The 13,476-nt window shown below is 45.4% G+C and overlaps 1 protein-coding gene across 2 annotated transcripts in view; it reads left to right on the top strand.

The window, feature by feature from the left end:
• Nucleotides 1-13,476, top strand: part of LOC146205072 (enhancer of mRNA-decapping protein 4-like) — a 188,656-nt gene that overhangs the window by 19,859 nt on the left and 155,321 nt on the right. For both annotated transcript variants that reach the window (XM_084589752.1, XM_084589751.1), the window contains exons 3-4: nt 5,081-5,183; nt 12,727-12,832. In XM_084589752.1, the coding sequence (XP_084445878.1) occupies nt 5,081-5,183; nt 12,727-12,832 (209 nt within the window). The remainder of the gene's footprint in view (nt 1-5,080; nt 5,184-12,726; nt 12,833-13,476) is intronic.

Genomic DNA, 13,476 nt, shown 5'->3' with positions numbered 1-13,476 from the left:
ACTTCGTGGGAAGTCATTGCCGCAGCCAGATGCACTTTACGATAACCGATTTTTACAAAAAAAAAAAAATTTTTATTATAAAGGGGAAAAAGTAATCTATGGAGGATGAACTGGGACTTCATTTTCAGTTAACTATACCAGAGTTTACTGTAGCGGGGTTGTACTGTATTTTAACTGCACTATTTGGTCAAGTGCCGTAGAAGTCGGTATATATAAAAGCCTCTCACTTCAGGCGTGAATCAGTTCTGCTACAGATAATTTGACTGGAAATGCCGCGTTAGGGAGGGATAGTTACGAGGCTGCGCATCTCCGAAATAGAGAATATAGAAGCAGGGAAAACCATGGAAGAATGGCTAAAGCCAGACCAGGTGCCATCATAGGTTTAGTGGTCAGCAGTGCAGGAGGGTGGGATTTGAATATTGCTGAATACTGAAGTCTTCGGAAACTGTAAACTCATTAATTCAGCTTTCAGGGGACCAGAAAAATTGTTTGAATTATCTAATCGTTCTGAAAAAAAGAAAAAAAGCTGTTAAACTATCTTAATCGCAGCAATTTTGTCAAATAACTCCTAGCCATCATTTGAGGTGAAACCAAGGTGAGAATGTTGGTTTTTCCCATTTTCTTCATTTGGTTTGTTTTGTGCACACTGTCTTGAACATTGAAGTGCTGTAAATTTGTAAAGGCCTCGGCTACCATTTTCATGGTGCGGCACTTGTTGTACCTGTTCACAAAACGGGCCTTTTGGATTTTGAGGATTCTTTACGGCACAGTCCATGTGGTGAGGCATCACAGTAAAACTTCACATTCCCAACTGACCGTTTCGGTGTACCTGACATGGATCCCTTAATAAAAGTAAACAAGTAATAAATTAAATAATGAAGAACAGTGATGTGCCAAAGCAGTGTCCGAAACGACATGACTGGCAGATGTGCGCGCCTGATCCAGCCGCAGGGGGGATGGAAATAACGACATCAAACAAACTCTCTGCTTGGGCAGACAATTCTCACCACAGAAAACTGTAGCTCTTTTTTCTCGCTCCAAACAGACTGACCCCACTCTGTACAGGGTTGTATACATAGCGCGAACACTCAAGGTCTCTTAAAAAGCGTCGTTGCGCATGAAGCTGCCGCACACTGAGGCCAAGTATTGCTGGCCCAGAAACACCTGAAAGCAGTGCTTTGCATGGCCTACCACTTGGCTCTAATGTGCCGCTGAGTAGGAAGTATTACATACCTGCCAACTCTCCCGAATTTTGATTACATGTCCCAGTTGTACTGATGCAACCTCAAATATCCCTAACTCTCCCGAATTTTGATTACATGTCCCAGTTGTACTGATGCAACCTCAAATATCCCTAAAAGTGGCTGCCACACCCCAGTGTATTTAAAAAAAAATTTTTTAATGTTTTTTTTTGTTCGCTACCCTATCATATAACCATGCCAGAAAGCAGCGCAGGAGAAGTTAGTCACCAGCATGCACCTTGAATCGAGGTAGCGGCCACCGGCACCACCACGAACATGAGCAACCGGCAGTCACTGCCTTATTGAATTTTCCGGATTGGCTCGTCTCAGTCTGGCTCATGCATTTAGCCATCCAGTCATTATATGATTGTGGGTGCGCTAGGCTTCAGTTGGCTTTCTCAGGTCGTCGAGTGAGGTGTGGAACACCGAACTTCTCTTTGTGCTTCCCCGAGTTGGAACGATCAATGACACTTTCGAAAGCCAAGAAGTAGTACTTGCAAATATTTCGGAAATCGTACTGGACTGAGTGTCCATGCTTTGATAGTTCGCAGGAATGTGACAAGTCTGGATTCTGTACCACATACGTCTGTAATATGAGAGTCTAGCACGGCAGCAAGAACGACATCAAGATACACATCTCTTCACAAAAGCATATGAACTAGGGTCGTACTGCAGACGGGCAGGGAACAATCTGCAGTTTCTTCCAACACATCCTTCGCGGGATTTCTTGTCGTACACAGTCTGCCGCTAAGCTTAAGTGTTCACGCAGGATCAATATTTCGGAAAATGTTTCCAAACTGTGACGGTACGAAGCGCTACGGATGCGGACGTACCAAAGCAACTGCCATCATCGGGGAAATGGTTGCGGACGCCGAAAGCTCAGCGTTGAAGTCTCTGAAACGCCGTGCTTTTGCGTTCACTGTGGATGTAGATAGCGTGTCACAAATGTATTCAGTCGTGGCAACTTACTACGTCGAGGATTTACAGAATGTGCGCTTGTCACTTGTGAAACTAAGGATAATATTACTGTTGGGATGAGAAAGGTGGCTTATTCATGGAGCAGTATGCTCCCCAAAAAAGGTAAGATCGTGGCAAAGTGAGCAGGTCTCAAATTATTCTAAATGAACGCATTGACACGGAAGTTTCGCTGAACTATATAATATTCTGCCGCCTCAGGCAGTGGTATGAATGGAGAGTTGTGTCAGGCAGCGTCTCCAGTACTGTAGTAGCTTCAAATGACTGAGTCTGTAAACAAACTAAAAATAGAGCATTGCATACATGTTGTGATGTGCTGATCGATCGAGGTATGCGTAAAAAAAGAAACTGTGTGGTGAAAGTGCAAGAATTCTCGACGTGGAAAGCACCTCTTCACACTTGCTAAAAAAATTATTCCATGCCATCCCCAAATTTGTCTGCTTACTGCGTTCAAGGGAGCAGGCAAACGGTGCTGCTTCCGCCGGCGCTATGTGAAAGCAGTATTTGTTAGGCTCCTGACAGTCCTCTGCTATTGCAGAGGAATCCTATTACTTGTCAGTGACCGCTTGCATCTGACTGGTCGTGTGGCAGCTTCAGTTTTCTTTTTTAATAACAGCAGCAATGCTGCAGTCAGTGCGTGTCGTTGTAGCAGTCGCCAACTTCGATAACTCTGTTTCAGTGAAGCACTTTCTTGCTGAATTAATCGGTCTAATACCTCAATATAAGCTTATACGGGCCCAGACCGAGGTGTATTTTAATATAGCTAACACACAGCCGAACTGCCTAGGAAAGCATCCTACAGCAGCAATTCAATGTGTGTTATGCCACTTAGTTTGTCATGCGGGCATATCCGAGAGGTGGCGCCACAGTATGTCCTCGCGCCCAATACTTGGAAAAGTTTCTGACGATGCAACACAGAGACAGTTCAAAATAAACCAGTGGGCTGCCACTCTCAGCCTCAATAATTTCCGAATTGCTAAATTAAAGACCCCCCCCCCCCCCCCTCCTCCCCTCCCCGCAGCAGTTCCCCGAATTTTCATGTGGCTATTTTGTAAGGTATGGTATTGGAGCTTTGGCTGCTGGGGCCCTATGAGATGCCTTTTGCAGATTTATCCCTCTCTATTATGCTCCTGTTCAGATTATGGGAGCATAGTGTACACTTCAGCCAGACCTTTATAGTGACTGGACACAGTGCACAACATAGTCCTCAGTCTCTCAACTGGTGCATGTGGAACGTTGCCCATAAATAATCTCCATGCCGAAACAAATGAACCGGCCCTTGCAGACAGAAGGACCATGCATGTGCATGCATACTGAAAGTAGGATTTCTTTTGAAACTCCTGTGTTATTCTATTGTTATAACATCATCGTCCAGAACACTATTAAACAATAATCCCTGACCTGTCAGACCCCAATGGTGAAGGGTGACGACCGCCGCTTGCGGCGGGGGCTAGCCTGCCACCGAATTTTCGTCTGTTGTAGGCCGTCATTGCACCCGCCACTGCTTCGGTGGTGGACGACGGCTGTTGTTGCGGCACGCGTTTTTCTCTTCCTCTTCCTTTTCTTTCTTCTCTATTTTCTCTTCTGTCTGCACGAGGCAGCGGAGGTGGCTCAGCTACAGAGCCTGTAGCAGGCCCGTGCATTTTCTTTTCCTTCTTACAGCCACAACAACAACAACAACAACATTTCCTGAAAAATGCGCAGTGTTAGACATACGGGATGCTGTTCCCAATGCTACCCAGAGACAGAACTACTGCCACCATGGTACAATTTCCCGCACTGTGTGCGACTTCACATTAACACATTTTTTTGTAAAAAAAACAAGCTCTAGTTAGAACAGTTTTTAGCACTAGATGAGAAATACAAAAGTACACTTCATTTTATACAAATAGTGATCAAGGAGAGTAAAATATATTGAAAGTGCATAGATGCAAAACAAATGGGAGAAAAGTATGACTGTCTCGGTGCTCTTTAGTTTTCACGGCTGAATGTTATGTAGTGTGAGTTGTTGTAGACACAGTAATAAAGAAAAATAATAAAAGCACGTGCCCATAAAGCTAACATTAAAGAAATTAAAAACAGCATGAAGGTCATACAAAGTAGACTTGCGACTAAATGGCAAGCTTTGTGGGGCAATGAGAGGAACAATATAGTATGCCTGATCAAGCCTGTTACTGCAAAATGGAAGTCGTGCTGCCGCCAAAAGTGCTTTGCCATAGTGGACGGGCACATCTACGCACAACTTTTTACTCCTGAAACAAGGAAAACCTACATGTGAAGCATGTGGGGATGAGCTCATGATTAACCATGTTCTGGTATCATGGACTACACTCGAGGAAGCAAGAAAGAGACCATTTCATAGGTCTCTGCAATGAACATATCCTACTCCATCCAAGCTTTCTGCTGGGAGAAAATCCTTTTATTGAATGTTCATGTGTTATCAATATTTACCGAAAAATAGACCTTCTGAACAAAATCTGACATCTCTTAAAAGGAAAGTATTTTTTACCACGCCACACACGTAATCCTGTGCTTGGTGCATAATGACTTTAGTTGCCTATGGGCCACAAACCACAATACAATACTGTACTATAAATGGACCTCAAAATAAATGCGAAGTAATAGAGCTTACCCTGTGCCTTTAAGTTGTCCACTGTGATTGGAGATTCTGTCTAAATGCAAGGTCTGTATACTTTGGCTTTCTGAAGTTTTAGTTGTTACACACTGTGCACCTTCAGCCATTTAGCTTCTTTACACACTCATTAATTCAGCATAATTTCCCATTAAAGTATCTTATTCTACTTACATAGTGGGAATACTTATGATTTTTTTTTAGCTGTCTTTTGTTTTGTCTATTTTTGCAGATGCCTGTTGGATAGTGAGGAAGATGTCAGTGTTGATGTGTGTGGGAAAGAAGTGCAAGTGGTGGTGAGCAGGATACATGAAAATGCAAGCAGCAGCAATAGGGTTTGTACAGCAAGTCTCCTTGGGACAGTTGCTTTCTTTCTCTCAAATTCTCTTTCTCGCTTGAACTTGTTGAATATATTTACAAAGGGGCAGAATGGAGCTGCATCTGAGAAAAGGGTCCAGCCTATTATTTATATTCAATATTTTCTTTTCTTAATGGCTTCTCAAGCCCCTTGGCATTCTTCCTCAGCCGCTTCACAAACCTTAATACTTTTGGTCCACTTTTTTCTCAGGCTCAGCTCCTTTCAGCCCACTCTGTAAACACCTTTAGACTCTGTGTCCTTACAAAGAACCAAACATCTTGTCTTGGGTGCCAGAACAGGTATGTATTCTTGGACAGTGAGAGTGTGTCTGGACAGCTGTGGCATCACAGATGCCCTCGATTTTGCGGGTTGAGCTCGGCCAGAATTCTGTGAAGGGAAAGAGGGATGATTGTTTGATGCCCATCTTTCGCTGGTCCAAGCTAATTACGGTTCAAAGTCAAAGGTTCACTGAACAACAATCTTTGCGCAGCAGAGAGATGGTAGAGAGGAATTGCAAATCATAAGCGCACATGCAGAATGTTCTACAGCACAGTGATTCACATGCAGAGCAATGCTTGACAAAAGCGACAACACACAGGCCTCTAACTATGGTCCACTGTACTCTGGGACAACTTTCTGTGGCTGTGCAGCCATAACTACAGAGCCTACACACACCAGCTTACTGTGCAGAAAAATATGGTCCCTCCAGGAATTTCACAGGTCATGCTCTGTTGTATTAGTCATTACGAAATTACTGTTATTTCATCAATACTATACTGCAAACTAACCAGTAAAGGACTTGCATAGACATTTTGGCATTAGTACGTCGACGGCTGTGCTGCCTGTCTGAAATCTCTCAAATGGTACATGGGATTCACTTGCTGCGTCTCCCCACTGGTTTCTGTGCACTTTCAGAATGAGCTTGTTGTGAGACTGTGTGTATCAAATATCGAATTTAGAATCGCATAGCCATTCAGTGGTGTGAGGAACACATTTCTGCATGGTTGGCTAGTTAATTTTATGTAAAGGTGGAATTGTAACCGAAACTGTTACTGAAACCAGATTTGCCTGAACTGCTTGGTGTAGTAACACTGAGTAAAGCCGCCCATGGTTCAAGTATAAATACATGGGAGGCAATAAAAAAACGCATTGTGCACTATGCAGTGCAACACTACCTGCAACTGCGATATATAAAACTGTTTTGTGATCTCCTTACAGCTCAGTACAGCTAAACCTCAATGTAAACGAAATTCTCAGTGCCGTGGGAACCCATTGGGCAGCATAAGTGTCGTCACAATGCGCTCTCAGCAAGACTGGATGCAGTTCTCACAATATGTTGCAATCTTAAATAAACGTGCCCATACCTGCCAACTCTTCCGAATATTCCGTAAAATGTATGAATTTTGACCAGTCTGTCTTACGGGAAATTCTGACCAGTCTTTCGAATCTTGCGGGAAATTTTATGGAAAATGTTTTATTTTCGGGGGGAAAAAAAAAGTGCGGACATCTATTAACATCATGATGTTAAGATGTCCACACTTTTTTGGCCTCCGAGATAACGCCACACGCGCGGAAGGGTAATCTCGGAGGCCATGTTAAAGTGGTCATGCAATGCTTAAAACGGGGTAAAGCAAATCGGTCGAGAGATCGGTACTCCCTCACAGGTCAATTCACCGCAAGAATTTTTTAGCTAGCTTCATTAACACCAAAGATATCGGCGATTAAAAATGGCGCTCCTCCTCGCTCCCCTCAACTCAACACTCCGAGACACCAGAAAAAAAACGAAGAAAACAGCTCGGGAACTCCGCCCCGCTAGCCCCGCCCACGAAGCCGAAGCTTCATCGGGTGACGCTCGGTTCTCAGACTTCCGGTCGTCGCGCCTGTTTTCCCAAGAGCGTCGCCTATGCATTCACGGTCTCTGCCTTTTCCGTCCCGTCTGCGTTTTCATAGCTTTCAACCTTTTCTGCTGTCTTCCTCGGCCGCCGGTGTCTTCAGTTTCTTGACCTCTCGGAATTGTGTGCGACAGCAGCCCGAACGACTCGGGTCGTTCGCGAGCGCATACCTGCAGGTGGGAGTCCACACATACCGGCGGCTGCCGCGGAGGGAGTACTTTCCTTCATGTCCCTGTCCCATTCAGCGCAAATTAGCGTGCACTCCTGCCGAGCACGGCTTTCTACAAGACCGCTTTCTTCTCTCGCGCTGCCTGGGTCAGTCTCTTTGGTACCGTCTTCTGCGGTTTGACCAACGGCGGCCGGTGACCCCTCGCGGAGTTGACGCAATAGCATCGACTCTGCATGCATGCTGGCAGACGATCAAGCGTGCGAGTTGCCCGCGTGCAAACATATGTCGTCGTCACTTTTAGTCCGGAGCTGCTTTCATTATGGTCGGCGAGAGGCATCTCTTGTGCATAACGAATGGAATGTATACGCATACGTATCACCGACGAGAGCACGGACTGATGATCGCTACAGAGTTGATATCGGATGACAGGTGAGCACGAATTATTCGTCCGCGAATCTTAAAATTGAGGTTAACAAAAAGGATAGTGTAGTGGTTTTCTTTTGACATCCTTTCGCACATCGTTTAAGAAGTGCCAATGCGCAGCGTGCACGCGTGTTTATCTCATGTGTACGCATCGTCCGAGCCAGAATCGACGGCGCAAAACATCAGCAAAGCAGCTCGGCACATTCAGTTCGGCAGCGCAGGTTGTCACTGATTTTCGCACCGACACGCAAGAATCGCGCACATGAGCATGCGAGCGGCTACGCTAGAGACGCAGCGAAGCGGGTGATTCCAAAACGCCGTCCGCCGTGGCTTCGACGCAAATAAGGCCTAGCGACGACCAGGGAGCAGCGCACGATCGGAGTGCCGTCGGTCGCAGCGCCCGCGGACGGCATCTCTGTGGTAACCTGGCGACATCCGGTGCTGCACATAAGCGGTACGAATTTGTGTACTTTCGCGATGAAGCTGAGGACAGACCTTTTTTGACGCACGTTTCATTTACACGAAGGTTGATGATGCCTTTTTAATCGGTACGGTGTTGAATCGGACCTGCGTGCTCTTTTCGCACTGCTGCACCGACGCGCACTTTCAGTCGGACGCACATAGTTTAGGAAGTGCCAGTGCGTAACGTGCACGCGTGTTTTATCTCATGTGTACGCATCGGCCGATCCAGAAACAACGGCGCAAAACATGAGCAAAGCAGCTCGCCACATGCAGTTTGGCAGCGCAGGTTGTCACTGTTTTCTGAAGCTACACGCAAGAATCGTGCACAGGAGCACGCGAGCGACTACACTAGAGACGCAGCGAAGCGGACGATTCTAAAATGCCGTCCGCCGTGGCTGCGATGCAAAAGAAACAAGGCCTATTGACGAGCAGGGAGCAGCGCACGACCGGAGTGCCGTCTGCCGCAGCGCCCGCGCCTGGCGGTATCGGGTGCTGCACTTAAGCGGTGCGAATTGGTGTACTTTCGCGATGAAGCTGAGGGTACACCTTTTTTGACGCATGTTCCATTTAATTATTAACACGCCGCACAAATGGTCGATGCGGCAAAGACGAGACGGGAGGGACTACAGTACGTAGCTGCGCCGTCGGTCGGTACATAAAGGTTGATGCTGCCTATTTAATTGGTACGGTGTTAAATCGGACCAGCTAGTGCTCTTTTCGCACTCCTGCACCGACGCGCACTTTCAGTCGGATGCGACCACCTTTTCGGTTAACGGCGTTTTTAGTTGAACAGAACATACCGCTCAGTGTCAGTGATCATGCTGGACCACTTTTCCGAAAAATGTTCCCCAAGTGCGAGGAAGCCAAACTCTACGCCTGTGGACGGACAGAGACGACTGCAATTGTTTGTGAAATGGCCGCGAACACAATGGAGTTTTCGCTCAATACTCTACGGGACACGGATTTTGCTTGTGGGCGAGTGAGCAAGGGTGTCGCTAAAGATAAATTCTTGGAAAGTAAAAAAAAAAAAAAAAAAAAAAAAGAAAAAAAAAAACAGCACTCCACTCCCCCCCCCCCCCCCCCCCCTCCACAGCAGAGCACAAAAGAGAAACACTTACAGGGGGGCTGTCTTTGGGGAAGTGTTTGAAGAGGCTGCTGGACCAGTGGAAACCACTACTTAGCTTTTTCTTGAATGAAACAAAACAGTGCAATAAGCAGAGCTTGTTTTTGGAGTCTTACCAGATTCTCAAGACTTCTCTACAAATCGCCAAGAATCCTGCGCCGGCCTCAAATACTGCTGCACACCTTCCAAAGGCTGCTGCAGGTGTTGGAAAAAAAAGCACCGTGATGGACCTTCACTAAAAAGAAAAGGAGTTCATTCTGCACCACAAGCAAAGAAACAAACTTCAATGAGAGGCATCTGCAGAAGCTAGCCACTTGACCCGTGAAGAGCGCCTATTTCTTTTTGAGAAGACAAACTGCCTACTTCAGTCACAGGCTCCTCAGATTCATGTGCTCAGGGGCCTCTTGAACCGCCTTCTCGAGGATCTCTTGACTCTATTTGTGCGGCCAGATGTTCTCAAGGGATGCCATTCATTGCCTGAAGTTGCCTATGGAGCTGTAGAGAATCAAAAAGATGATAAAAAGACATCGTCATTGGCATGACAACCTCCTTTGTAGTTGAGACGCTGACCTCGAATGAGAAAGAGCAGTTCTTCTCGGCTGTACGTCTCTACTTCACTGCAGCATGTGATTATATTCGCCACAAGTTCCCGCTGGAAGACGTCTGCCTGAAGATGGCTGAAGTTGCCCAAGTGCAGGCTCTAGAAACTACTTCATTCAGCAGTGTACTTCATTTCATTATGGCGTTTCCTGCTATTCTGCCCCAGCAGAGTGGGGAGACAACAGAAGAAACAATTGATGCACTCGAGGTGGAGTTTGCCAACATACAAGCTTACCAGATTCCAGCAGACGTACTTGAAGAGCCAAGGTGCGACATGCAGTGGTCGCAATTGGGAAGCATTCGAGATGTCGACGGATCGCCCAGATTCCGCAGAATCTCAATGGTTATGCTGGGCCTACTCTCCATTCCCCACAGTAACGCTGAATGTGAGAGAATATTCAGCTCTGTCAACAAAACTCTCAGTTTCGCTCATCTGTTTCCGAGAAAACTCTAGAAAGTCTGCTGATGGTGAAAGGACACCAGAGTGGCACCTGCTTTGAGCAAGCCTACACAGAGAAGTTTTTGAAGCAAGCGAAGTCAGCAACTGCAAAAGCGTTGCAAAAATAAATCGTGACACAATGGAGTTTTCGCTCATTACTCTACGGGACACGGGATTTTGCCTGTGGGTGAGAGAGCAAGGGTGTCGCTAATGATAAATTCTTGGTCAGTGAAATGGTCCGGAGGGTTGTTTGCATGCTAAAAGAAATTTCTATGTTGTAAAAATTCAATTTTGTGAAGTAAACTGCGGAATTTATCTGCTTTGATATATTGAGGTTTAATAGAATTCTCTGGTTCAGATGTATATTGAAACAACCCCTTGCAGACAGAAGAACATTGATTACATGTGCACATGTACTGAAAATAAGATCCCTACCAAGAAATCTCTGTTTCTCAATGTTCAGCAAATGCCCATCTAGAACACTCTTTAATAGCAAACACCATGTAATCAGACCACTCGTCCTTTGTTTTGAACAGAGCTCTCAGGATATAAGCATACTAGGTTCACTTCTGAACATTGTCCGGTAACCTGACCCACTGTCACTTTAGAACCATTTCCTGTGTCCTTTCTGTGTGATTTCACATCCTCGTATTCAGATATGTGGCGCACCAACTCGCCCCTCAAGCCGTTATTTTGAGATTTCACATCCGCTGGGGTGTAATCGTTAGGGCGCTTGGCTGTTGTGCCCAAGGATGCGGGATCGAATCCCGGCCGCGGTGGCCGCTTTTTGATGAAGGCGAAAAGCTCGGCACCCGTTTGCTGTGCGATGTTAGTGCATGGTAAATAACTCCAGATGTTTGAAATTAAAGCAGGCGTTAAGATTAGGACATTAACATTAAAAACAAACCCCACATGCACACAGAATACACAAATTCTTGGTAACATATGAAAAATACAGAGATCATACAGCATTTTATACAGATGGTTATAAAACTACATTTTACATCAGAAGTGCTGTAATACTAGAAATGGAAAAAAAAAATAGGTTGTGCATATCGGTTTTCACTAATGAATGTTGTGCCACTTCTTTGGTGGTAGAAAAAATATTACAGAGTATTGAAAAGAGCATCATTTATTCAGATTCCTGCAGCATAATTGCACCTCTACATCCTGGAAAAGCAACTCAGCGTTTAATTGAGATGTCATACATTCCTAATAGCTGCGGAAACCCAGGGATATGCACTTACGTTTTGATAGGTCCTAAGCACCTTTGTCTGATGGCTTCATTCTTAAGAAAGAAGGTGTGTAGTGGTGAACTGACAATGAATCTCTTATTACTTTCATGCACTAAACTGTAGAAATGAAGAAAAATATATTTTCAACCTGCTTGTGGGAGGAATTGCACTTGTCGAAATTACTCGCATTTTCGGTTTCTTAAAGGTCCACTGTCCACCCTCCGGTCGAAAATATTTTCTTCCCCGGTGACTGTGAGACTTCGCCCCTGGAACGCAAGGCCGCAAAATGTTTTTGAAAAGAGTAACTAATAACGCAGTTACAGCCACCTCAATCACCCGATTCTATCCTGCCTCTCTCCTTCCGTTCCCTCGCAAAGGTTTTTCTCTCTCCTGCCCGAGGTCGTCTAGCCTCCGCAATACAAATTCCCCTTCCTCCTCCGCGTTTCGCGGGAGGTGGGGCGTGGCTCTCCGCGAGCGCGAAAAAAAAAAAAAAATGGTCGAGGGAGCGCGCGCCGCTGGATTCAGTCTGGCCGTGGCGAGGGAAAAGCGCGCTGCGAGCGGTAGACACCCATCCTTCTCCCGTCAGTCAGCTAGACGGACCAATGGACGTCGTTCCCGATACGTGCGTCGTTATCGGGGCCCGTCGGGCCAGCGCAGGGAGCGGTGAAGCTGGCTTCTCAAAGGAGAGCATGAGGGAGCTTTGAATTGTATTTTCGATGCTTTGCGGCGCGCGTGTCGCTGTAGAATTTTGCACAGACTATCTCCGGTACCTGATCGAAACACTGGGCTCCTTTTCTTAAAAGGGCCTTCCCTGGACAGTGGCCTTTTAAAAGAAGCAATGCTCCTAAACAAGCTATAATAATATAAAAACATTCGGTCCTTATAAACAAAGTAAAGCAAACCTTGTTTATGGTATATGATGGTAGCCTAAGCCACTTATACACCACAAAATTCAGCACAACGCAGCACAGAAAAAATGCTTGGCTACACAGTCCTTTTAGTCTTATCTTTTTCTTAGGTTTACTTTTCGAGTATATACACGTTACTCTGAGGTGCTTGACGATTTGTCGGCATATAATTATATGGGAGTTATATTTGCATCATTATTGGTGGCATCATGTTGTAACGATATGTCTCTGGTCAATATAAAATCCAGTAATATAACTTTCACTTTTAGGTCAAGATCAAAAATATTGTTGACTATAGCTGGGAACTGAAGTATACCTATGGAAAACATATCTGCCTTCATATGTCAGGAACATACCTGGCATATGCTTTAAGAGGTAAGTTAGATTTTTTTTTTCTGTTCATTCAGCTCGAGGAGAATATAGATTGATGATAGGCACTGTTTCATACAGGTAGAGGCTCTATGAAAGGGAACATAAAAGTTTATGCCGAGGAGTGCTTTCAGCTCTTCGAAACATTAGGAGACTTACCTTGTCGTGCCTACAAGGATGTGCCTTTGAGTAGGAATACTGGCAGAATGAATATTTTGGTGTGCCTAGTCAGTACTGCGTTTAAGTGCAGGCAGCACCAAAAGCACAACATGGCATACAGTGATACGAGCATGGCCAGGTAGCATCTGCAAAGACGTGTTTATATTATTATTATTGCTTTTTCATATAGCCTCTACCTGTATGTACATACCCTTTTTGATTGTGCTTCTGTTTTTGAGCCACTGCAGTGGTCAGTGGCTTATAGCATCCCAAGGTTGTGGCAGCCATTTATTGGTGGATGTGAAATATAAAATCGCCAGTGTGCTAAGCAGTTTATGTGTACGTAAAGAGCTCCTGTTCCAAAAAAAAAGGTAGGTGGTAGTTTGCAGGTGACATGGCTGGTTGCCAGGTCGTGTCACATCACAAGACCTTGAAATGGCAGGCACTGTCAACTTGGGCTTCTCCTTTGAAATGGAAGGGTGAGATGGGAA

This window comes from Amblyomma maculatum, chromosome 1 (assembly GCF_055883805.1).
Source record: "Amblyomma maculatum isolate TAMU_Amacu chromosome 1, ASM5588380v1, whole genome shotgun sequence".
Taxonomy (NCBI): Eukaryota; Metazoa; Arthropoda; class Arachnida; order Ixodida; family Ixodidae; genus Amblyomma; species Amblyomma maculatum.
Note: the sequence above shows the minus strand (reverse complement) of the source record. Positions and strands in the feature narration are given on the sequence as shown.